The sequence below is a fragment of the Passer montanus genome, unplaced genomic scaffold (genome assembly GCF_014805655.1).
Source record: "Passer montanus isolate IOZ18808 unplaced genomic scaffold, ASM1480565v1 scaffold8, whole genome shotgun sequence".
In the NCBI taxonomy this organism is placed as follows: Eukaryota; Metazoa; Chordata; class Aves; order Passeriformes; family Passeridae; genus Passer; species Passer montanus.
Genome location: NW_024373256.1, coordinates 9002547 through 9027615, shown reverse-complemented (window position 1 = coordinate 9027615; position 25069 = coordinate 9002547). Strand labels below are relative to the sequence as shown.

The window sequence follows — 25069 nt, the reverse complement described above, 5'->3', positions numbered from 1 at the left end:
ATGACTGGCTGGGAACAGCTCTGCTGGAAAGCGCCAGGAGCACAGCGGGCTAAACACGAGCCAGCCCTGGCAGCAAAGGGGGCCAGCAGCATCCGGGGCTGGACTAGGAGAGCACCATCAATGAAACAAGGCGAGTCCGACTAAACGTTTTTCACCGTGAGGACACGGCGGCTACAACTCTGAGCAATCCGGCTGGACCTCCGGCTGGCCGCGGTGCCGAAGCGAGATGGACCGACAGCCTCCGGCACTCTGCTCCAGGGCCGGCTAGCGGTGACCCTGCCGGGCAAAGCCGCCCGCAGCTCAGGGTGCGCCCGGCCCGGCTCACAAGGGCTGCGGTGCGCAGGAGCGGAAAGCACGGAGCGCACGGCACACCCGGAGCCGCTCCTGGCTCGGCCCGCCCCGGAAGGGCTCTGCCGTGCGGCGCAAAGCACGGAGCGCACGGCACACCCGGAGCCGCTCCTGGCTCGGCCCGCCCCGGAAGGGCTCTGCCGTGCGGCGCAAAGCACGGAGCGCACGCGGCAGCGCCATGGCGAGCCGGAGGAGCCCCTTGGACCGCGGGCAGGTATTCGGGACCGGCGGGCCCGGGGCTGCGGCAGCCGGGCGGGCGGGAGCGCGGCCGGGCCGGGCTTGACCTGCGGCTGCTGCCACTGTGGTGCCGTTGCAGGTGAAGAAGGCGGTGGAGGCTCTCTTGGCTTTCTCCAGGAAAAAGGCAAAGGGAGACGCGCTGCTCCTCAACGAGAGCGAGAGCGTCCATCTCCAGGTGACGGTGTGGAAGGTCCCGCAGGTGGCAAAGGTCATCAGAATGTAAGGCAGTGATATCCGGCCGCGTGGTTACAGGGCTGCTCGAGTCCTTTGGCTTGGGAAAGAACGCTTTGCAGATTCTGAGCTTAAGGGGTTTGACTGCCCCGGGATTGTCCTGGGCGCTCCTGTGGCCTGACTGGGCACTGCCGGGTCAGAAGCTGCTTTACCCCTGTTTTGGTATAACTGGGAGCTGGGCTGGGCCAGCTGTGCACACGCAGGGTCCTGTTTCTGCTGGTTGCCAGTTACAGGGTATGTGCCTTTCAGTCCTTAAGCTTTAGAGACTACCTAGATATTACCTATTTTTGTATCTAGAAAATATCTAGAATTGTCTTGACCCACCAGCACCAAATCATTAGTAATACTAGTTTCTTTTGATAACCAAACCTGAATATGAATTAGAAGTCTCTTTTTAGACTGTAGCTGCACTACATTGGGAAAGTTTACATCCAATTATCAGGGCCACGGTGTTATGACTTTTTTCTAATGACTGGATGCAGCCATGGCATGAAGGGAGGAGCATGGAGGGTCTTCCTCCTAGGACCTGTTTGGTGAAGGCTGTTGGAAGGATAGAGGATTATTCCACTTTGTATCTGCCTGGAGCCGTGGTGTTCCATGGTTTCACTTTTGGAGTTCTTTATGCTTATCAACTGCAGGTTCCACTGAGAATATTTAGTAGTTAACAAAGTATAAATACAGGCAGGTTATTAAAGGGAATTGATGCCAATGTAGTTGTAGTTCTGGGGAAAACTTCTTTCTCTTATTAGATATTTTTTATGCATCTCATATTCTCATTGTAGACCACTGCCCCATGGCATTCGACCAGAAACAGCTGATGTTTGCCTGTTCACAAAGGATGAACCAAATTTATCAGCAGAACAGACTGAAAATCTGTACAAGAAACTTTTACTCCGGAATGGAATCAGAAGTATTAGCCGGGTAAGGGAGGTCCTTGCTGGTATAATATAGTACTGTAATTTCTTTCCTTTTGTACCACCAAAAAGAATACAAGTAGTTGTTCTTTTCTGCTGTTTAATATTCTAATTCTCATTCGTATACTCTAGTGAGATTTTTCTGACTACTCAGACTGTGGTGTTTCTAAAATGCATAGTTTACTGGGAATAATTTCTTCAGTTTGAAACAGGATTTTTAGTAATCAGATACAATTTCTAGATAAATGTTCAATATTTAGTTTGAGTAACCACCTGGGAAAACTCACAATGTGTGATTGTTTATTAAACTATATAACATGTTATATTTAAGCTTGATTTGGATGTTATTCATGTACACAAGTTCTGTTTTGTGATGTGCAGTTACTGTGCAAGAGATCCATGGTTTTTGATTCTTTAAAACAGAATGAAATGGATACTTTTTTATTGTCTTCAACATTCTAAAAGAATGCACTGTGATGGACTAGATGGACTATCAGTTATGCAGCTTTAATCTTTGCGGTTCTGAGAGGCATTTCAGGTTGCAGCAGGGACTAAGCTGGTGCTTGTGTTGCAGATCATCTCGTACAAAACCCTCAAAAAGGAGTATAAAATGTTTGAAGCGAAGCAGCGCCTCCTCAACAGTTTTGATCTCTTTCTCTCTGATGACCGAATTAGAAGGCTTTTGCCCTCACATCTAGGAAAACACTTCTATGAAAAGAAAAAGTAGGTCTTTAAACTTTGGAAATCCATTCTTGCATTATCTCTTTTAAGATCAGATCCTTCTTAGTAATGGAGGAATTGGTTTTCTTTTGGATTTTCTAATTATTTCTTTTTTTTACCCCTCTCCCTTTCTGTTTTAGGGCACCTTTATCTGTGAACCTGAAAGCCAAAGATCTTGCCAAGGAACTGGAAAGATACATCCAAGGGACTATACTCCCAGTTAATAACAAAGGGTGCTGTTAGTAAGTACAAATAGATTAATATATCACTTGAAGGATGGTTCTATCTGAACTGTAGGAATTTTAAGAGTTATTTTTATTCCTTTAGTATGTGAAAAAAAGATGTTAAGGGTCACCATTGCAAATAGGGGTACTTTGGAACCTTTACCTGTATAGTTAAATTAGTAATTCTACTTAAGTTTTACTGTGAAGTTGAGGGGTTTTGTTTCTTTTTCCTTTTACCTAAGGAATTTCTAGGCACCTGTCACTGTCAAAGCACATGTACAATCTTAGTTTTAATCTAATTTAATAATATTTTTCTATTTCCAAAATATTCTATTCTAATAAGATTTTTTTCATGTACTGTGTATCTGAAGGGATCTGAATTGGTAGTAATGCTTTGTAATATAAGGCAGAAGTTGCATATCCAAATGTGGAAAGATGAATACAGGTGAATCCCTTCTAACTGTTATCACAAAAGATTTCTGCAATAGCCATCCCTCCTTTATGATAATTGCATATAAGTGGGCTTTTTGCATTTCTGGGTATGCCTAAACTAAACAAGTGACTTTAAATAAGTTTATTTGCCCATATATAATTATTATTTGTTTTTTCTCCCAGTACAATGCGCATAGGTCACACTGGGATGAAAGTGGACGAGATACTTGAGAATATCATTGCAGCAGCAAAAGTGATTGGTGACAAGTTACCAAAGGTACTGCTGACTGACTGCGTTACAGACAAATAGCTTCATCCTTCAACCTTCTTTTTTCATAATATACTGGTTTTGTTTTTGCAGAAATGGAAAAATGTAAAAATTCTTCACGTCAAAACACTTAAATCAGTTGCACTCCCAATATTCACTGCGAATATCTCCAACCTGGATGAGCTTGACAAACAGCCACCTCTCAAGAAAAATAAAGTAAAGGTAACCAAAATTTCTTCAAACTTGCATAAATTAAATCTGAATTAAATTAAATAATTAAATTTAGTTCTAGTTCTTTGTTTTCCTTCTGTGCATTGTTATTTTAGGTTTAAATGCAGTAGCAACTGATCCCAGGCTCTTATGGCTAAAACTGCCTCAGTGCTTCAAATCCTCAGTTATAATAATGAAACTATAGCAACTCCCTTACAGATTTTAAAGCAAACTGGAAATAAATGAAGTATTTCTAGACCTAACTCAAGGGACCTGAGATTCATTCTTAGAGCTTTGCTTCTCTTGTTTATCCGTATTTGCCTTCTGAAAATACACTCAATAACATATATGTGGATTCTGATTATGCATCTGTTTTTTGTTGGTTAATCAGTGGCATCTGAATAATTCTAAATCTCATATATTTGTGTATATAAGGGGACCTCATACTTGTTAAAATAATAATTGGCTATTCCTTTGTACTGAGTTCTGTTTGTATTCATTTGTCTGAAATTAAATTGGGACTATGAATATTCAACTTAGAGACTGTAAGGTTGACATTCCTATAGTTGTGAGCTACTTATAATAAACTTCTGCATGTCATGCATTTTTGCATATTTTACATATGGTTGATTAGTCCAGGTCTATTGAATAAAAGTCTTTAATGTTGCTACACCACAGTTATTATACATTTAGAAATGGCATTGAGATTTGTCTGAGATGTACTTCTGATTGATTCTAGAAGGCAAAACCCAAGAAAGTGAAGAGGACAGCTAAAAAACTGAAGCCAAGTCAAGTCACTGTGACAACAGAAAGTAAAGCTGCTGCTGGTACCCAGGAGCCTGTGAGAAAAGAAAACATAGAAATAGTCCAAGAACCAGGTGATTGTGATGATGAAGAAATTCCACAACTGGTGCCTATACAAACAACAAGCTCAGCTGACCTGAAGGTAATGGTTGAAAAATATTAAGAAACTTGCATCTCAGTTAAAACTACAGATTTTGAACTTCATTGCTCCTTAGAGAACAGTATGTGTTAGCACACTTCAACACTAGGGTGCAGTTCAGTTGAAAGTATTAGTCATTTAGACATTTGTAATGGTTTTCACTGATCCTTCTTCCTTAAAAACAGCAAATATGTTTCTTGGTGGAATGGTAATTTTTTGTTTGTGTCAAATACAGAACATGGGACCAAGTTCAGAAAAAGGTGACAATTTGGGCAAGAAAACCAAAACACTTCTTGGTAAGAGAAAGAAAACATCTCTAGCGGTGGATACTCCAAAATCAAAACCTGAGGTTACAGAAGAGTGTGCAAACTTGCAGACGTCATCAAAAGAGAAAAAAGCCAAGCAGGTCAGTAATCCAAAGGAAGCAATAAAAGAAAAAGACATGAAAAAGGCTCCAAAAAAACCTGAAGCAAAGTCTTTTGCAACACCCAAAGCTGGCAAGTCACTACAGTCAGCCAGGAAGTCTCCAAAACTACAGAAGCAGGCACCCAAAAAGGTGCGCGTGCCGCAGTCAGTGTGAACGTTGTCTGTTGTAACATATTTTGTATCATTATTTTCTGTAAACAAATCTATTGATGAAGTAAAATACCTTCTTAGGAAATCTGATCCCATGAGCTTCTTTTCACCAAGATCTGTAATGATTCATTGGTTTCCTTCTAATTTACAAGCTGGTACAAATAAACTCACTGTCTTAATGGTCCCATCACCTTTTATCTTTTGCTGGCCTATTGCTGCCCCAAACAAATTTTTCAAGTGTCAGATGGAAGAGAGGGGTTTATCCCAGGGAAAAAAGGCTGAGAAATATTTTAATAAATGCTGTCTTTCTGAAGCAAGAAGCAAGCGTGCCAAGAGCAGCAATCTGCATGTGCTTTTAAAGGTGAAAAAACTGCTACAGTTCTTTAAAAACTTCAATATAATAAAGACAGGTTGACAGTGATTGGTGTTACTGCAGATATGTAGCTTAGCAGCCTGATACCAAGCCCCACTTTGTAATTTTTAGCTGTTTTTACCTAGAGAATTTGTAAGTTAAAAAGGCACAAACAATTTTGCTTTAATTAATATATATATTTTACAACATCAAGCAAAATCTTACCTTCAGTTTTGGGCTTTATTTCTGCCACTAGAACAGTTGAGAGTATTCCTCACAAAACTGTTCTTCCATCTGAAGAAAGCCAAAGGCTGTGTGAATTCCTCTTGTGCCAGCCAAGTGAACTTGTCCTAATAAGGCATGAAAAATACATACTTCAGGACTGAAAGGTGATATATTTGAAATTTTACACAACTGCCCAGTTGTTCTCTGTATAATAACTTGTCTGTCCTTTGCAGAGTGAGCATATGAGGCAGATTTGTGTTGGAAAGTCCCAGTGGTAAAAACTCCAAATAGGAAAAAGTTGGTAAGAGACAAGATCAATCATCAGGAAGTAACCAGCCTCCTTTGTCATTCAAAAACCCCTACCAAATCTCCTTTTTATCCTCATACCAAGATATTGGCTGGCTACCTAGAAAGAAAGTGGGTGCTGAAAAAGAATATGAAAATATTCTCCTTGGTCTGTGGTGTCAACTTTTTTTGACCCTTTTGCAACCCTGACTTTTTGTAACTTTTCAACTGTTTTGTGCACCAAAAGCTAGGATAGTAATCCCAGTAAACCAACAGCACTCACTGTCACTGGAGGAGTATCAGCAGTATCATTTAATGCACGCTATTTCCACTAAACTGTGGAAGGTACCTGTTTGGCCTGGTCATAGCTCCTGTTGGCTTGATATTTCTAGTTACTGGAACAGTGGCTTCTTTCCATCATTGAATAAGGTGTTAAATGTAAGGCCCTTGTGAGAACAGGCTAAGGCGATCCTGCATCTAAATACAGTTCTTGTGCCCTGGTCATAGCTCCTGTTGGCTTGATATTTCTAGTTACTGGAACAGTGGCTTATCCATCATTAAATAAGGTGTTAGATGTAGGGCCCTTGTGAGAGCAGGCACAGGAGAGAGAGCCCTACATCTAAATACAGTTCTTGTGTTTGACGACTTGGGAGTGTAAAAAGATATGTATCAGGTCATTAACACAAGGGTGAACTGAAATATGTGTCTTGCCTTTTACATAACTGTTTTGCTTACTGAATTTTACATCCTGCATTGACAGCTTGTTTCCTGTTAGTCAGCCTGGACTTGTATTCCAGCTGCTCATTTTAATCCTCCTCAAGCACAGTTGAAGGAGTCTGTGTGCATTTGCAGATGCGCATTGTAACTGTCTTGCAAATCTCTGCTGCCTGCGACCAGCTTGCCTCCCTGGCAAGTGCGGAGATCAAAGAAGCGGATGTTCATCACTTTTTTGAAGTTTCTCCCTTCTAGGGGGCCTGAGGTGGCGCTGCCTCAGCTGGAGCAGCTGAGCGGGCCCGGCCGTGTGCGGCTCCCCGGGAACGGCAGCGAGCAGTGCTCGCAGAGAGCCCTCAGCTCCCAAACGCTGGGGCTCGGCGGGGCGGTGAGGGCGGCGTGTGCCCGCCCCGGCGGCTGCGGGGGCAGAGGCGCGGCCCGGCCCTGCCCTCAGGTGCGGGGGGCGCGGCCTGCCCGTCCCCTCGGCCGGTGGGAGGGCCCGGCCCTGCCCTCAGGTGGGCGCCGCCCTCGCCTCCCTCAGGTGCGCGGCCCCAGGCGGCGGTGGCGCCGCTCCCATGGCGGCCCCGGGCGGGCTGGGCCGCTGCGTGGCCGCCTTCTGGCTGGCGCTGGCCTTCGACGCGGTGGGGCTGGCGGTGCTGCTGGCCGGCGTGTTCGCCGACGTGTTCTTCTCCGACCTGCTCATCTACGCGGGCGGCATCGGCATCTTCCTCAGCCTGGTCTGGTGGGTGTTCTGGTACGCGGGCAACCTGGAGGTGCCGCTCGAGGAGCTGCGGGACGACGTGGGGCTGTCGGCGCCCAAGGGCCGCGGGGACACGCTGCTGCGGCGGCTGGTGAACGGCCTCAGCCTCCGCCTCAGCTCCGCGCTCGCCCCCGCCCGCCCCGCCGACCTGGAGCTGCAGCGAGCCGGGGGCTCCCGCGGCCGCCACGCCGAGCCCGGCAGGTGAGAGCCGGGACCCCGGGACGGGACAGCCAGGCCAGTCCGCTGCGAGCTTTGGCCAGAGCCTGGGAGGGCTCTCTTGCCCGAGATTGGGTTTAACACCTGCTCTGTTAAACCCCCTGCTCGCAGCTGATGCTCCTGAAAATAAAAGTAGTGGGGAATCTCTCTCAGCTCAGGTGGTAAAAAATCAGGTGGGAAGGATTGCACAAATGGGATTAGGCAGGGAAGACGCTTCCTGCAGCCGTCTAAGAACGGAGCAGCAGTGCAGCCCGGGGAGGGTGGTGGAGCTGGCGTGTGCAGCTGCTGCCAGAGAGCGGCACGGGAGCCGTGGCGCTCTGAGCTGGTCCTGACAGAGCCAACTCCTCCCAGAAATGGCCATTGAGCACTGCCCCACACGAGCTCTTGGCAGGGGAAGCCCCCTCGTTAGCGCCATGAAGTGCTGCTTTATTGGAGAACGAGAAAGGTGAAATGCTGACTTGGTTTTAACTTGGGGGCAGAGTTGTAGGTAAGAGGTTGAAACTCATAAATGCAATCAATAGTTAAACTGTTTGTCTTGAACCTCAGTCATCTAGAAAAGATGTGATAATACCTGATGTGTAAAGGAAGTGTCTAGGTTCTATTTCAAAGCATGGTTGAAGAACATGAAGCTTTTCAATATATCCTAGTATGGTCATTTATATTTAGGAAGAAAAGCATGCTTAATGCCGTGAAAATATGTGGGCAAATAAAGTCAAGTCTTCACTTCACTATGTAAAATCCTCTATTGAAGGAACTGTAAATACAGCTTTGTACTGTTTGAACTGTTCAAGGATTCTAAACATCTTGCTGTCCTGATTCACTATGTACAAGATCAGCTTTTCCTGCTTCTCCTTGAAACTAAGTTCTGAAAATACTGTTGTTTTACAGAAAAGTTCATGTGAAAATTGTCTTCTTTCATGAAAGTTATGACATTTTTCTTGAGAGAAAGTTTTAACAGTAGGGAGATTGAGTATAGATAATTATTCCTTAATAGAAAACTTGTAGGAGTTAGGAAAGAGCAGCAGCAACACAACTTTCAAAGATTGTTACTGCTCTTTAGTTTATTATTAACTACACCTGCAATTAGAAAACAGGCTGTTGAAAATGAGCCATTCTGTTTTCAGCCATTTTTTTAATTGGGTCTAAAATTGGCAGGTCCATATTTGCAGAGGAAGATTTGCATTTATAAATGATTATGCAGAGCCATTCCATCTAAAGATCCTGGCAATGGCAGGTACTGAGCTCAGCAGATAACCTGCTGTCTCTGTAGGTGCAATGTGTGTACATGGATATTATTCTGTTTTAATGAACTCCTAGTAGTGAAATTTATCCACTATTTTGAGATATTTCTTATTTCAAAGTCTTATTCCTGATTGTAATTAGATTTATATGTCCTATAGGGATATATAAATAAATATATAGTGATTTAGTCAATACAAGATATCCCAGCAGCTTCTGTTGCTACAGTAAACAAACCTCAGTAATGGCACTTCAGAAGGAACCAAAACAGGGGGTGTACAGCAGTTATGTTACATATTGGAACATAAACTCTGTGATTTTCTTGCAAGGTGAAACAAAGGATAACAAATGGTTTCGCCTTGAAAGATATTTTAGAGTTCCCTTTTGAAGTAAATTCATCTAAAGTATCCTAGAACTTCTCGTAAACAACTGTCTGAATCAGATCATTCCTTGCTGATAGACCAAATGCTCTCCCCATCAGGAGATATTTATGAACTTAACCAAACGGGTTAAACATGTTTGGGCAGATATTGTCTGGACGAGGAGGGAAAAAAAACCACCACCCCACATACACACACATTCAGAAAAAAAAAAAAGAAAAAAAATCCCAAAGAAATAAAACCAAAACTACAACACCACCACAAAAAACCCCACCCACCTCAAATGTCCTCACTTAACTGGCCATTTGGAAACCTTCTTGAGCATTAACATTTTGAAGCTATGAAAGGAACACTACATGTTGTTCTGATTTCCTGCCTTAGAAATTATATAGTAGAGGAAAGTGAGAATTCTCATTATATGGAATGCTTCTCTTAAAGGAATAAGTAGATTAAAATCCTCAAGCCTGCAAAGAATATAAAGTGTTCCAGAAGTCTGTGCAGGTATGGGGAAGGTATGAAGTGCTTGCCTCCCAAGGCAAAGCAGGAACAAACTGACATGTGCCATGTAACTAAAGTGTGGGACAGCTTGCCATGGGACAGATGAAAAAATTACTGATTCAAAAATCCAAAGGACAAAGCAGAAGAGATGGAAAGATAGAATGTTTGGCTCAGGAAGACCTGGGGCAGTCAGTGGCAGCTGACATCCTGAGGAGATGTTACTTGTGTGCCATATTCTTATGCTTTCCTTGAGACATCACTCTTGGCCACTAATGGAGATAGGCTTTTCTTTGGGTCCCAAATGGCTGTTAAATATGAGGAAAAGTACTTTTAAGATTAAGTAACAGTTTAGAGTTATATTGCCATTTGTTCTAAGCCTCTTTTGGAGTAACCTTTTCTTCATGTGTTATCTTCAGGATCTGTTGAAGACACGACTATTGACGTCACTGCCCCAAAAAGTGGGGGAAATGCTGCAAATTATGGAAAGAGATGCCCTACCCAAAACAGTAGGATTCTCTCATTGTGGAATAACCTCTGCAAGCATTGTGGACTCTCCATAAAATGGACACATGGAGCCATATCTCTGCCAAAAGCACCTATTTCAGTGTTGGACTGGATATACTTTGAAATGGTGAAAAAAGATCCCACAAAATCTTTTTGAGAAGTGAGAGCTAGAAGAGAATTGAACCTGATTCACTGAAATATCAGTGCAGCTTGTCAAATGGATGGTTTTATTGTTTTGTTTTACTTAAGATTATTTTTAATAACCTGAAAGGTTTGGATAAAAAGCTCTTGCACAATGAAAAGCTCTTGCACTCTTTTTTACCAAGGTGTGGAAGTTAAACTTACTGTGAATTTTTATAATGCCAGTGCAATACTTTTGTTTGTAAGGGTGCTTTTAAAATGTCTATATTAAACTGTAGACAGAAAGCTGCAAATGTAGAAGTTGTTTATAGTGTAAATACACAATTTACAGTGTCTTTTGTGAAAAGTTTCATTTATTCTGAAATAACCTGGAGTCGAGATTTTATAAGTATACAAATAACACCAGTGATGTTGGCATACAAGTACATTCTTTGTAGTTACAAATGATGTCATATGATGACTCTTGCAAGAGGCATTTTTAGTCCAGTGCTGTTGGAAATTATTTTCCTAATGCTGAAGCATTTGAGAGAGGGAACATGACCAAAAGAAATCCTGTTGATTAGCAAGTACTCCAAGGCATTATAAAACATTAACAAACAGTACCTGGAAAAATATTTCTATTAATGCTAGTGAGACCTAAAATTGTGCTAATGGTAGAATTGTGTGGAGAATTTCCTCAGGAGTTGTTCTGGTTTTGAACTAACACTAAGAGTTTGGTGCCACCATCAGCAAATACTGGTAGGTCTTAAAATTTCAATGCACAATTGTTCTATGCCACACCTCACTGAATACTAGATGTGGAATTAAGGAAAATATTTACTAAGAACACTGTGGCTGTACTTCCTTATGAACTCTTAAAATGTTTTTCAGTGTTTTCTTGTAAAATTACCGGAGTAACTTATTTTCTTTGCATATTCTCATTTTTAAATGTTTTCCAAATGCTCTTTTAACAAATTCAGAAGAACACTACACTTGAAGGTCTGCAATATGAGTTCTCCTTTACTATCTACAGTTTTTAGGAGATGTATGCAACTTGTTTCCTTCTTTCAATGGAACTGCAATGTGACACCACTGCAGTGTCACAATGGCCTGGTTAAAAAAACCAAACAAACCAAACAAGCTCCTCCCTTAAAACCTGTAGATCAGTTTTCATTTGCAAGAATTTTTTAACATTTCCTTTTTCTGAACAGAAAGAGATGCTTTTTCTGATTCCCCATAGTTTCACTTATCACATGAATTATGAGATATGGTGTTTAATAAGTGGAATGATTACTAGCAGCTATAAATTATGCCAAAACTCATATATGTAGTTTACATACTTATTCTGTGAAAACCAAAATTTTCTTTTCAAGTGTTGCAATAATAATTACTAGAGTGAATTGAGCAAGCCTTTGCATTCCTTGTATATTACAATAATTAATCCTAAATCAAATATCAGTACTTAATTATTGTTGTATGAGATGGTAGCTAGAGTGCAACTTGACTCAAAAGTTATGTGGAATTCCAACTAGTTTACTAGTATGAATGGGATATGTTTTAAAGTTGAAATATAGGAGCTGGTCCATCAGTTAAGGAGGATGTTAAGCACAGAAAAGCACTAAAGCACTAGAAGGTTACTGAGATGGTGAGTCCAAACAATGAGACAGACAGTAGTTGCTGTGTAGCAATGATACCTGTTGTGAGAATTGTAACTATTTTCTTTTGGAAAATGCATCCAGTTACTGTTTCATACCATCAACTTGCCTTCTAAACCAGGAAGGCTCATACTCAACAGAAACTGGGAATCATGTGCAGTTACACATTAACAAATATTTAACACTATTTTAGTTTCCTGATATCCTTATCAGCTTTGGTCAATGCAGCACAAAGTCCATTCAAAGAACTTTTACATTGTCCAAGAGCAAGAAGCTCTTGGACACGTTTAGAACTGCTTGCTGTTATTGGACAGAGTTGTACAGACAAAAGAATTCCTCTAGCCATTGAGAAAAGTGCCATGCATGCTGTTTAAAGTCTTAGCCAAAATCACAAAGAACCAAACTAGTTCCAGAAGTGTGGCTACAGGAGTCTTTTCCATCTAGTTAAGCTTTAAACCTAGCTCAAAATGTCATCCTACATGCCACTGAAGGAAAAACACCAACCCCCAGTTTCTAACCGTGTAGATGGATTAAACTGTTAGACTTAAAATGTGGACTGCATCTAATGGAAGTTTTTCATGTGGTATGTAGTGTCTACTTAAATAGGAACATCTTCATCAGGGGAAGATTAAATTATTAGTAATACCCACAAAAATCTGTTTGATGTGACGTGAGAGTTGCTGGTAGCGACATAATTATTGCAGTAGGAGTTTGTGTAGAAAAGGAGCATAAGTGTACAACAAGGTGAGAGGGCTAAGGTCAAATCCTGGCACATGTTGCTGTAGCTAGTTTATGGGTGAAGTAAATTGTACATATTCAGCCAAAGTAAGCTTTGAGCAGATTGCATGTTACTGAAGAAAGACACGGGACATGCAAGTCTCTGTTCATACCTACCCGGGTTACTCTAGCAGTAGAATTCGTGTGTGCATACACACTTTTGAGAGCAAAACCAGTTACTTTTCTGCTCGAGGCAGAAAAGTCTGTAACACATCACCGGGAGGATGAAGACATCGAGCAATCTCACTTGAAGTTCCTGTGCCTCTGTTCTATCAAATCCATCATTACTTCCCAAGGTCAAACTCCACTTTGTTTAGAGCAGATTCTTGGCGCTCTTTAATCTCAATTAAGTTGTTCGGACCGTTTAGTTTATCCCTTCGGATTGCAGTTTTGAGTTGATACCCCAGGCTGGCCGTGCCCTTGGTGTCACCTGTGCTGTGAGGGGCTGCCCGCGGCTCCCACCGCTCACGGCGAGCTGCCCAGGGCGCCAGGGAGCGCTCGCTTGTCAACAATCCCAGGATGGGATCGCTCCACCATGGCCCTGGGGATAAATCTGGATTTCTGCTCACGCACCCCAGAACGCTGGGAGCGCTACGGGGACTCAGTGTTAAAACCAGAACGGTGACGAGAGTAGATCTTCCCGCTCCTCTTGCCCGGCTGCCTCGGCCCGCCCGCACCACGGCGGGCGAGGGCAGCGCCGCGGCTGCTCCTTGCCGGCGCTGCCTGCCCGTTCAGTGGAGCCGCCCGGCGGTGCCGCTCCGTCCCAGATCACTGGTGCCGCTCAGTGGAGCCGCCCGGCGGTGCCGCTCAGTGGAGCCGCTCCGTGCCCGCTCAGTGGAGCCGCCCGGCGGCGCCTCTCAGTGGAGCCGCTCCGTGCCCGGCCGCGCAGTTTCCGCCGGAGCGGCATGTGGCAGCGCGGGCAGCCGGGACGCGCCGGGCGCGGGGCGAGGCGCCGCTGGCCCCGGTAGCGGGCGCGGCCGCACCGCAAGGCAAGGTGGGCAGCGGGGGGGACCCTCGGGAGGCGAGCAGCGGCTCCTGCGGCGCTCCCTGCTGAGGAGGGGCCCGAGAGGTGCCCGGGGCCTCCGAGCGGTGCTCACGCGGCTTCCCCTCCCCGCAGGCGCCGAGACCATGCTGGGAGCGGACGAGTTCATCAGCTCCCCGCCCAGGAAGACGGTGCGGTTCGGGGGGACCCTGACCGAGATCCTGCTCAAGTATGAAAAGGTGACTGCTGGTTCCTGGGGTCGTTCCGTGAGAAGACTCGTTTCGCCTTACGCAAGACCGTGCCTGAAGGCTTAGGGAAAAAAATTGAAGGCGGCTGAGCGTTGTAGGCTTGTGCCAGGCGGTATTGCTGTGCGAGCGAAAAGATTTCCCCCGTGAGTCAACCTGAGCGGCTGGGTGAATGTAAAGCCCGGCTTCTGCTGAAGCGTGCACGGGGATCCAGCTGTGTCTGCAGGGAGAGCAGCTGAAAATGAGCCAGCAGCCGCGGTTGTCTTCTGGACAACACCCTGTTACTGCTGCTTCAGCTTTCCTGAGCTGGCTGTGTTCTTATGTACCTGTTCAGTAGTTGGTTGTTCAGATACATTGACGAAATTGGTAGTTTTTACTGAAGGGAAAAAGAAAAAAAGTAATTTATTTGTTTTTGTTTCCCCTGCTAGGGTGATACCACAGATTTTGAGTTGTTAAAACATCAGCTGTCAGATCCAGACATAAAGGTAAGACTTTGATAATCAGGGGTCTGATGATTTAAAGTTTGTCTGTCTGAATGTAATCACCAGACAAGTCATTCTGGTGCTTACACAAATCCTTTCCTTTAAACATTTAAATGGTATTTAGCAGCTTTTTTTCTTTGCAGAAACCATCAGAATTAATACTCTAAATGGGAAAAAAATGTCTTCTTCTATACATATGTATGTGCAGGATCTTTTTAAATGGTGTCTCATGCTTACTGACTCTGCTCTACCCTTTGAGTCTGTCTTTGTTCCAGATACCATCTTTTTAGGTCACTGATGCTTGATTATAGAGACACTTCTGTAGATCAGACTGATTTCTGACTTTCATAGCCTTTAAGTTGCATTGAATTTTACCTTCTGTTCTCACTAAATCTGGTTTCATTAGGCACTAACATACATATGCATTTAGTAGTTACACCCAGAAGTATTATTTCACAGCTCTTCTGCATAGCTACAAGTACCTCCCACATTTGCTGTTTCAGGACTTGAATGTTCCTCCTGCTTAAACTACAGCAAAAGAAGAAAGAAAATTATGATGGAATATAATTTCTGTTAAGTTCTGTATGAGGGAGGTTTCATGCCTTGCTCAGTCTTGACTGAAGTCTTCATGGCAGGCCATTGGTTTAGGAGTTGGCCTGAATTATTCTGCATTCAAGAACTTCCATTGATGAGGGCATAAACTGAAATTCCTTTCATGTTAGTCTGAAAACAATCTCTATTTAGTCTTAATCGTTTACTTCTAAAGATTTTGCTATTTTCTGCTAATAGGTAGTACTGTTTATTGAAATAGTTACCTGTTTTTTCTGCTTATTTTAAGGATGCCCAGATCATTAATTGGCTGCATGAGTTTCGAGCTTCTGTTGCATATTTGACCAAAGAGCTTGAACAACTGGTCAACATTTTGCTGGTAAATATCTGTTTGTTTGCTACATGGGAAAATTAAGAGTTTAGTACTCAAAACATCCTTCTTTGACATCTTGATCTTTGCTTACTTTTAGAAGCTGCCATGGTTGAGAAGGAGCCGAGAGGTAGTGGAAGAATATCTGGGCTTTCTTGGCAATCTTGTGTCAGCACAAACTGTCCACCTCAGGCCATGCCTCCGCATGATCGTGTCACAGTTTGTCCCCCGTAAGTTACTTCTCTCTTACTCGCCTTTGTTTGCTCATCAAAATCCCTAGATAGATGAGTTCTGTATAAATACAGTCCATAACACAATTAATTGTTGAGTTATTGAGTTTTTTCATGTTGATTGTCATACAGAAAGTTTTCTGTACCTCGTTTTGAGAAGACATATTCCAGGTGCTAATACAGATCCTGTTCTGAAGATGTCTTGGAAATGAATGAACTCTATAGTATTTTTACTACTAAAAAACCAAAAGCTGAAGTGTGAGGATCATGTCAGATGTTTACAGAAACCTCCTGGTTCTGTAAATAAAACAGTATTGAAGAGAGTCTTGTGGGCTAATTTTGATGTTTTAGTCCTGGTGGAAACTGTTGTTCAGTGTGTTTGCTATTGAATTTGTTACCTAGAAGATTTATACAATTTTGATATAATCTCATTTTTTGCTAGCTCGAATAACCATCAGAGAAGATGATGTGGATATTTCAGATTCTGATGATGATGATGAAAGTGAGTATAAAGGATGTAGATATATATGCTGCTGTAGTGCCTTTACTAAGAAAGTGTCCAGTGCGTGTTGCTCCTTTTTTGCAAAATTAATTGAGCTGAGTTCAAGTAAAACATGAAGAAACATCCTTAAATTCCCAAGTCAAAGACTTTCTTGTACTCGAATCAATGTGTGCTAACCCACTCCTTATTACTTTGGAACTATTCCTGTTGGTGCAGTATCTGTAGGAATAGAATGCAGAGGGAAACATTCGTAGCCCTAGATTGTTTCAGAGCCAAAGAAAAGTTAGGAGTTGTTTGGTTTCTATTTTATTTACCTCAGTAAACCCCCCTCCAGCAAAAGAACATTTTGGCAAATGCAGTTTCCTTGGGAATCTTTTCATTGTGTAGTTGATATGAACTGTTTTTACTGGTTCCTGATTTAGTTTTCTGTAACCAAGTGCATAAGAGTTCTTTTTTCTTTCTCTAGACATTACTGAAAACTTTGATACATGCCACAGAGCATTGCAAACTGTTGCAAGATATGTTCCTTCGTAAGTATAGAATCCCTTGGGTTTGTGTGCCCTTTCCTTGCAGATTTAAAACTTGGGAACTGATGGGATTTTTTCTCTTAATTGGAAGTATAACACTTCATTTCATTGCATGATTTTTCCCAGTATTCACTAACTGGTAAATGCTTTATGCAAACATTATGAAGTTTCTGTCAGGCATCAGCAGCTGAAAATCCTGTTAACAGAAATGGCAAGTAGGAAAAGTGTTGATAGTGGCTCCTGTATTCTATATTCTGTACTGATATTTGAAGTGGCTTCTAACAAGTGCATTGTGAAAATTTGCCACTTATTATCTGTCCAGTGATCCTTGCCAAACTACATTTTGTACAATTGCTAACCTTAAAATAAAGTTCCTGTGAAATAAGCTTGTTCCAGTACATCTTTAGAGTGCTGGAGTTCAATATTTGCCAGCCTATAACTTTTAGGTCTGATTTTTGGTTTTTAATTCCTTATAGGACACCACAGTTTCTCATGCCGATACTTGTGGAATTCTTTCCTTTCATTAATAAATCAGAAAGAACTCTGGTAAGAGCTGTGACTATTTTTGTTGATTTGTTCACCTGTTTATCTAAAGGTATAAATGTTCTGTATAGTATTACAACTGATTTGATGGCAGTCCATGCAGATTTTTGAAGAATATTGTTATATATATAATAATTACATATATCATAACCATGTATAGGGGTGTGTCTGTTTAGTGTAAGGCTGTCAAAGCACTCTGAGTTCCTTGTGCACAAGCATTGTGCTCATCTTTAATGACATCACCACATATTTTTTCCACTGGATTGCTTTCTTAATCAATGCACACCATGGACCTCCTTGATGAGGAGTCTCAGAAATTTGACTGTTAACACTGTTATTGATACCAATTAATTTTGTGTTGTAGGAATGTTATGTCCATAACCTGCTGCGAGTTACTGTGTATCTTCCAACTCTGAGGCTTCAGATTCTGGAGCTTATTATTGAAAAGCTGCTGAAGTTGGATGTAAGTTTATTCTGTGTTATCTTTTATGGAAGGTTGGCATTAAAATACACAGAGTAGGAAATGAAGTATGCTTCATTTTTAGACTCTACAAAAAATGCCCATGTGATCATGGGTATAAACCCAGCTAAATTTACACTTCATTCCCAGGATAAAGATGTTCCCACACCTGAGGGTAACTGTATTGTGTTACACCCTGCTTGGAGTCTCTGCCAGAATCCAAATAACTGTTTGTAGTGATTGTGCTTCCCTTTGTGTGCTTGATTGGTTGTGTCATCTCTTTGAAGTAAGAGGATCTCTTTGAAGTAAAAAGTCCTAAAAAAAGGCAGGAGCGCTAGCACTGTAAAGGATCATGGCTTTTTGCCTCACTGTGTAACAGTCTGGGGAGAGTGGATGCTGGGGAGGTAAAGTTTCAGAATGTTTGGAGTGTGCATTTGTGTATGACACATCATTCTTTTTTAAAACGTTTATTTAGTTCAGGACAAAATCTAGTCAAGAACTTACTCATGTGGTCATGTCTTTTATATAAATAATAAAAAAACCCGATTTCACATTATTGTCATGGTTTTATAGAAATTAATTTCTTGTTTGCAACTGTAGGTTAGCACTCCACAGCAAGATATTGAAGATGCTGAAGAAACTGCTAATAACTGTGCTAGCGAGGAAAAATCTACAGAGGAGGGACTTTTTGACATGGTTGGTTATCTTGTTCTATTAATTTTTTTTAGTAAAATTATCACTTCTGAAGTGCATTAACTAAGTGTAGAAATTCATTATTACTTTGTTACTGCACTATACACTGCTCTTGAAACCTAAACAGCTGACAAATGATAAATGCGTTCTCGGGTATTGAGTTTATTCATGTAAACACCCAGTGCTACATCCAGCAAATCAATTTCATTGTGTAAAAACACAAGCAGCTGTGCAATAAAGCTAGTTAAAGGACTCATGATACTTGGCTTAGTGTGCAAAAATTTCCTTGTACTGTATAATGAGATACTGCTTGTATTAAAAAAAAAGATAAAATTTTAGCATATTGCTGAAAGATAAATTTAGTTTGACTTTTCCTGTAATTGCTGTCTCCATGATTTGTATATTTAAAAGCTGCATGTGCCATTTTATCTACCAGGAGGAAGATGAAGACAGAAAAGGAAATAAAGTTGTCTCTCCCAGTGTTGAGAGAATGGCCCATCCGCTTGCAGAGCGCCTGGACATCCTGATGACCATCCTGTTCTCTTACATTAGAGATGTTTGCCATGTGGATGGTGAGAACCCTTGCTCTCTAACCAAATCTGTTGTTTTGCTAACAAGTAAGAAACACACAAGAGGAGTTCTTTCTCTCTGTACTGTGAGATAGAGCAGAACTCTGCCATTAGCAGGCTGTAGTCCACGTTCCTGCCTCTGCCCAGGTGCTGGGAGAGGTGCAGTTAGGGCTTCAGAGGTTTAGTCTTCACCTGGAGACATCCTGATTCCATTAACATGATACTGTATCCAAACTGTAGTAGGGTATAAATGTTTTTATCATTTGCTCTACTTGAGTGTAAGAATTATGGATCCTTTCAACATCACAAGGACTGGTAGTAGATCAAAACAACCAGACACATCAATCAATTGGCTTTGTTACAGGAGAAAGAAAAAGAAATAAATATCTTTAACTGTTACGTATTAAGGGTTTGAATTCCTGAGATTTATATATTTAAAACAACAGTTAGAAACCATTATGCTGTATCTTCTTCACGTAAGTCAGGTGATTTATTTGTGTTGTTTTCTTGCTCTTCTAACATATTATTACAAAGTTTGCATGTCTAGCAGCTTTATATATGTGCACACTCACACAGAGAGATTCTTCATTTACACCACCTTAAAAAGCAGTAGAATTGTACACCTGGATTTTTAGATGTCAGATGAACTTGAGAACTCAGGTTGACAGTTTTTCTTTACATATTTCTTGCTGGTGTAGAAAGATATAAATACCAGTTCTGCAGCATGAGGATGGGGGAAAAAAAACCCTGAAATGGCTCATTTTGTTCTGTTTCTTTGTTGTGTAGGCAAGCTTGACATCAACAACACGAAGGATTTGTATCGGGATCTGGTTTCTGTCTTTGACAAGCTCATTTTACCAACCCATGCTTCATGTCATGTACAGTATTTCATGTTCTACATCTGTAGCTTTAAATTGGTGAGTAAAAAACTGGTTTTAAAATACAGTGTCCTCTGTCATTTCTGCATCCTTGTTTTGGTTTCTTTTACAAAAAAGTTTTCTCTGCTGTAATTCTACTCTGAAGATAGCAAGTACATTAGTATCTTCACTTTCTTTTCCTTCTCTGTTACTGCTTTCTTTTTCTTTATGGTTGTTCTTCCCATGCTGTTCATAAACCACTTACAGATGGTATCTTAGCAAGTGTGAAGGAACAAGCTTGGTTAGAACTGATCTCTTTGACAAGAATCAGTTAGACCCAGGACACGGAATGCAAATTTCTTCAGCATCCCAAAACTATTGCAGAGATGCTGTCTGTTGCTCTTTGATTTGAAAATCGTGTCTGTGTTTGTTTTTCCCCCACCCCTCAATTTTTCTATGTCTCTCAACAAGCTATTGTTCTCTCTTTTACAACTGAGTGTAGAAAAAGACACAGAAATGAATGCTCTTCCATCATGTGTAGGTGTGGCTATTTACTGCAGTTATATGTAGATTTTTGTAATGGTTTGGTTATGGAAATTATGGGAATTGAGTGTTAGGAATCTGTTGTTTAAACAGTGTCATCTCACAATTTCTATATATCTTTTTTTCCAGGGATTTGCTGAAGCATTTTTAGACCATCTTTGGAAGAAACTGCAGGATCCAAACAATCCTTCAGTAATCAGGCAGACTGCTGGGAGTTATATTGGCAGCTTCTTGGCAAGAGCTAAATTTATTCCCATTATGTAAGTTGTTTTCATACATGAGCAGAACCAAACAATTAATGCTATTGTGGAGCTTAAGTAGAGAATTGGTCTTCTATTCCCACTGCTTTGTCAGTAAGCCTGAATCAAGAGTCTTGCTCATCCTTTCAACAATACTGGTTCAGTATTGTTTTGAAGCTTCCAGGAAAACACATGCAGGATGCAGACTGATGATTGCTGAGGTTCATGACTTGTTGTTTAGGGCTTCACTAACCAAGAAGTGCTGAGCATGGGTAGGTTGTGCTGACTTCAGGCAGTCATGGATTCCCAGTATCTGATGTCTTCAGTACCCAGTGTTAGGCACTTTCTGCAGGCCCTGGAACAGGATGATCATTTGTTCTAGTATTTTGATAGAAAGTGGTTAAAATGTCTTCCTTTTTATGTACACATTCTATGTTTTTGTGCTGTTCAGGGTGGGTGTGGTGACTTTAACATTGGAGTTAGTTGGATATTGGAATTACCTGGTGGACATGGGAGGCGTTGCTCTGTACTACCTGCAGCCAAGGATTCTGGTTGTTTACTGTGTGTTCATGGATTCATCTCTTTTGCCATCCTGTCATTTCACTGTTTGGGGTTTTCAGTGCTGATTGATTCATTTTATGCTGAGATAAAGGAGAAAGCTTGTAACAGAATCATTCTTTTACAAAGAGGTTTTCTTACTGATATTCTTGTAACTGTTGAGATTTGTATCTTTTCTACACCATTTCAGGTGTTATTTTTACGCTTCTTTTTTCTCCCTGCACTACAGTACAGTAAAAGCATGTCTGGATCTTCTGGTGAACTGGCTGCATAAATACATTGATAATCAGGATAAAGGAGCTAATGCCTACTGTGATGTAGCTCTCCATGGGCCGTTCTATTCCACGTGTCAGGCAGTGTTCTATACACTTATCTTCCGTCATAAACAACTTCTGGATGGAAATTTAAGGAAAGGTGAGCATATTAGGTTTGAAAGGATTCATTAGAAGTTTTACTGTTGCTCTGTTTTATAATGGTCAATCCAGTCAAGTATCTGATGGCAAGTTTATGTTGTTGTGCTCTAAATAAAAGGAGGTGGCTTGTACACATGTTGGGGCCAGATCTCCACTGTGAGAGTGCCCCAGGATGTGCTTCTGTGGTGGTGTGCTGAGTGCAGGCATGTCACACTGGAAATTCTTAGAAACTTAAGTTCAGTTTATATGATGTCTAACTGGAAATTTAAGGAAAGGTGAGCATATTAGGTTTGAAAGGATTCATTAGAAGTTTTACTGTTGCTCTGTTTTATAATGGTCAATCCAGTCAAGTATCTGATGGCAAGTTTATGTTGTTGTGCTCTAAATAAAAGGAGGTGGCTTGTACACATGTTGGGGCCAGATCTCCACTGTGAGAGTGCCCCAGGATGTGCTTCTGTGGTGGTGTGCTGAGTGCAGGCATGTCACACTGGAAATTCTTAGAAACCAAGTTCAGTTTATATGATGTCTAACTTATATTTGCTAATTGTTCTTATTTTGAAGGTCTGTCATATCTGCAGAGTTTAAATTTTGAGCGCATTGTCATGTGTCAGCTAAACCCCCTGAAGATTTGTATCCCTTCTGTTGTCAACTTGTTTGCTGCCATTACCAGGTACCTGCTCATTTACTTCAGTAAAGCTTGGTACAGGTTTTGTGTGTATCTAAAACTAGCACGAGGTTTTGTTAGGCACAGTCTTGAATATTACCTGAGACAGAGCACTGCCTATATTCCAGGTGTGATAAGTTTATTCCTAGGTCAATTTCAATGGAATCCTGCAATCCTATGAAATGGATTGCTCTGTGTTGGAGCCAGTGTGCTTGTACTTTGAATAAACTTTATAGGAGCTTAAAAGAGGAGAACAGACTCTTTACCTTGTGACTATCTTGCAAACTCCTAATACCAGCTGGAAAATGGAAGATAGAAGTGATATTTGTTCAAAAATTAATTTGTGTTTTCATACCTTCCATCTGAAAATCTTGCTGTGGGTCTGCTGGAAGTGCTTATCTTTTCTTTATTCCCTTTTTTAAAGGAAATACCAGTTGGTGTTCTGCTACACCATTATTGAGAGGAACAACAGGCAGTTCATCCCCGTTGTGCGGAGCGGCACCGGGGGCGACCTTGTGCAGACCTGCACCAACCCCCTCGACAGCTTCTTCCCCTTTGACCCCTACATACTCAAAAGGTAGAATTGAAAAGTGAACAACTCCTCTGTGCCTTTCTAGAAAATCTAGAAAGTTTCTGTAGGAAACTTTCGGTGTTTCTGCCGATCACTTTCCTCCCTGACCCTTTGTACCTTTCATATTCTGCATTTTAACCAGACTGTCAAAGGTTTAAATTAAAATGTACCCCTACTATGAATACAGTAACTCATTCTGTGCTTTGTTTCCTCTCTCAGATCAAAGAAGATCATTGATCCTATGTATCAGTTCTGGGAAGAGCTGAGTGCTGAAGATCTTGAGAATCTGAAGAAACCCATTAAAAAGGTAATCTTTCCTGAACCTAACACAATTCAGCTATCAGCTGCTTTTATTGCACAATATTTTTTAAAGTAGATAAGAGTACACTATACATTTAGGGGAAACTGAGACTGAAATTTGGAAGCTTTAGGAATTGATCCATTCTTGCCTTGAGAACACTTTTCCCTCTTCTGTAGCACAGGAGCCATCAGAAAGCTTTATGAATGTGCTCAGAGAATGGACGTGATGATGTCACTGGGAAATCTACCCTGTAGATGTCATTCAGTTCCCATATTTCGTAATCAGAGTACATCTAATTCTCTTACCATTCCAACTGGTTGTGGCAATCACAGTGTAAATCCAGGTCTCTACTTGACAGTAGAAGATCCGGCAGTATCTTCCTGCTCTCACTGATCCTTTCACATTTTTGCAGGGTACTTCTGAAGATGAAGACGATGACTTCTTAAAAGGAGAAACTCCCCAGAATGATGGTGTGGTTGAAATTGCACCAAATTCTTACGAGTCCAACACACGGAGCCCTGTGAGCAGCATTGGCTCCCCTGCAGACTGTTACGTGCCGTACCCACTGTGACACGGGCAACCAGAAGGGAAAGTGTGGAATAGGTTGAAAATTGTGTGCAATGTTTTGCTCTGGAAAGAGACTTGAGCTCAGCTTTCCAAACTGGCAAACGTTTAAGTAACTACATTTAGGAAAAACTACTGTTTCCTAGTAATCAGATTTCTACAGATATCTTACAGTAAAGTTATATGTTGCTGGAAAAGCTTAGAGAATAAATAGGGTGATATTTTACAAATTTCACATTGAAATGGTTTTTATGACTTAGAAGGATTTTTTTTAATAGTTTTTTCCAACTCTTCAAAACTTTGTTTACTAATGTTTCTCTACCAGGTTTTATATATCAGGGGTGAAATTCTGGTGTTTCTTCCTGCAGATTTGTGTGGGGGCCAGAATTCCACTGTTAGTGTTCCAACTCTGACTTCTTGAGCTGGTTTCACAGTAATGGTGTAATCTCTTGCCCTAGGGTGCCATTTTTTGGCACCCAATGTAAGGCTTGAGAAAGTGGAAAGAAAAAACCTGTACTGATTTTATTTGGGTTTCACTTACTCTGTACTGGGATAAAGCAGTCAGTAGCCATGTTGCTTTAATCTGCTTTCTAGAGGGATCCCTTTGGAAGTTTCCTCCTAAATTTGCCCTAAAACAGGAGATCTCTCAATAGGCAGAGTATGAATCCAGTCTGGCAGTGGTTCTTCCACACACATCTCTTCAGCTTTTCCTGTCTGTAGAGCCATACTTGGTGAAGCCCCTTGCTAGTGGGAAGTGTATGAGACAGAAAGCATTATCCCTCCTTAAATCTGTAGCTGACACACACCTTTCCCAGCTAGGAAAGTTCAGACATATGAAAGTGATGGTTGTTGGAAGTGTTGAAAATGAGGGAGTAGCTGAATGTATTATTTGTAGATAGTTTTCTTTGGGGTGCTTGTGAAGTGCTCCAAGACAGGTATTTATTTCCAATTTGAAGTTTATATGTGAATGCTGAAAATAGAAAAAAAAAATCTTCCCTTGTGGAAAGGATGTGATGGTGTCGGTGGTGTCCTTGTGTTGTCCATGTGTCTGTCAGTCAGTGTAGAGTTTCTCTACAGAGGTTTATTGTCTTCTTTTCATGGTTGCTGGCTTTTAGATTTGAGTGAGAATATAAACAATGGGAAAAAAAGTGTTATTTGTGTAACATTTAGTTGCAAATTTTATGTATTTAAGACTAAACTCCAGTTGCCCTTCTTCAGAACTTGGAGGCTTTCAAGACAAGGTTTTTATTTGGAGCCAATAAAGGTTGATGCAAACAGTGCAATTCTTAACATCCTTGAGAAAACCACATGTCTGCATGTAACTGAGGTGCCCTGTGGAGCCTGACTTCTCAGAGTTGGGGTGTTCATTCTGACAGATTGCA

At 41.4% G+C, this 25069-nt stretch overlaps 3 protein-coding genes across 5 annotated transcripts; all 3 read left to right on the top strand.

The window, feature by feature from the left end:
* Positions 1-400: 400 nt before the first annotated feature.
* Positions 401-5285, top strand: RSL1D1 (ribosomal L1 domain containing 1). Of its 2 annotated transcripts, none has more exons than XM_039732532.1 (9): positions 401-562; positions 665-804; positions 1599-1737; positions 2305-2453; positions 2591-2692; positions 3290-3383; positions 3468-3596; positions 4327-4530; positions 4763-5285. In XM_039732532.1, the coding sequence occupies exons 1-9, from the start codon at positions 527-529 to the stop codon at positions 5105-5107; spliced, it is 1338 nt and encodes a 445-aa protein (XP_039588466.1). In that variant the 5' UTR covers positions 401-526; the 3' UTR covers positions 5108-5285. The 2 variants fall into 2 exon arrangements, with proteins under 2 accessions (XP_039588466.1, XP_039588465.1); XM_039732531.1 differs by having other exon boundaries at positions 4324-4530.
* Positions 5286-7094: 1809 nt separating this feature from the next.
* On the top strand, positions 7095-11792 carry LOC120513144 (transmembrane protein 238-like). Its single transcript, XM_039732265.1, has 2 exons — positions 7095-7637; positions 10186-11792. Exons 1-2 carry the CDS (start codon positions 7252-7254, stop codon positions 10193-10195), a joined length of 396 nt encoding a protein of 131 aa, XP_039588199.1. The 5' UTR covers positions 7095-7251; the 3' UTR covers positions 10196-11792.
* A 1909-nt stretch (positions 11793-13701) lies between these two features.
* Positions 13702-24974, top strand: RRN3 (RRN3 homolog, RNA polymerase I transcription factor). 2 transcript variants are annotated; one of them, XM_039732317.1, is made up of 18 exons: positions 13702-13819; positions 13943-14046; positions 14481-14537; positions 15373-15462; positions 15554-15683; positions 16126-16185; positions 16652-16715; positions 17189-17258; positions 17620-17718; positions 18316-18411; positions 18845-18980; positions 19764-19894; positions 20507-20637; positions 21404-21588; positions 22149-22257; positions 22676-22828; positions 23042-23129; positions 23536-24974. In XM_039732317.1, the coding sequence occupies exons 2-18, from the start codon at positions 13954-13956 to the stop codon at positions 23692-23694; spliced, it is 1851 nt and encodes a 616-aa protein (XP_039588251.1). In that variant the 5' UTR covers positions 13702-13819; positions 13943-13953; the 3' UTR covers positions 23695-24974. The 2 variants fall into 2 exon arrangements, with proteins under 2 accessions (XP_039588251.1, XP_039588252.1); XM_039732318.1 differs by having other exon boundaries at positions 13715-13814.
* Positions 24975-25069: the final 95 nt, after the last annotated feature.

Coding starts and splice junctions, on each gene's coding strand:
- RSL1D1 (XM_039732531.1), top strand. CDS start 527: ATGGCGAGCCGGAGGAGCCCCTTGGACCGCGGGCAG. Junction 563..664: donor GCCCCTTGGACCGCGGGCAG/GTATTCGGGACC, acceptor GTGCCGTTGCAG/GTGAAGAAGGCGGTGGAGGC. Junction 3,597..4,323: donor TCAAGAAAAATAAAGTAAAG/GTAACCAAAATT, acceptor GATTGATTCTAG/AAGGCAAAACCCAAGAAAGT.
- RRN3 (XM_039732317.1), top strand. CDS start 13,954: ATGCTGGGAGCGGACGAGTTCATCAGCTCCCCGCCCAGGAAGACGGTG. Junction 16,186..16,651: donor TTCTGATGATGATGATGAAA/GTGAGTATAAAG, acceptor TTCTTTCTCTAG/ACATTACTGAAAACTTTGAT. Junction 16,716..17,188: donor GTTGCAAGATATGTTCCTTC/GTAAGTATAGAA, acceptor AATTCCTTATAG/GACACCACAGTTTCTCATGC.
- LOC120513144 (XM_039732265.1), top strand. CDS start 7,252: ATGGCGGCCCCGGGCGGGCTGGGCCGCTGCGTGGCCGCCTTCTGGCTG.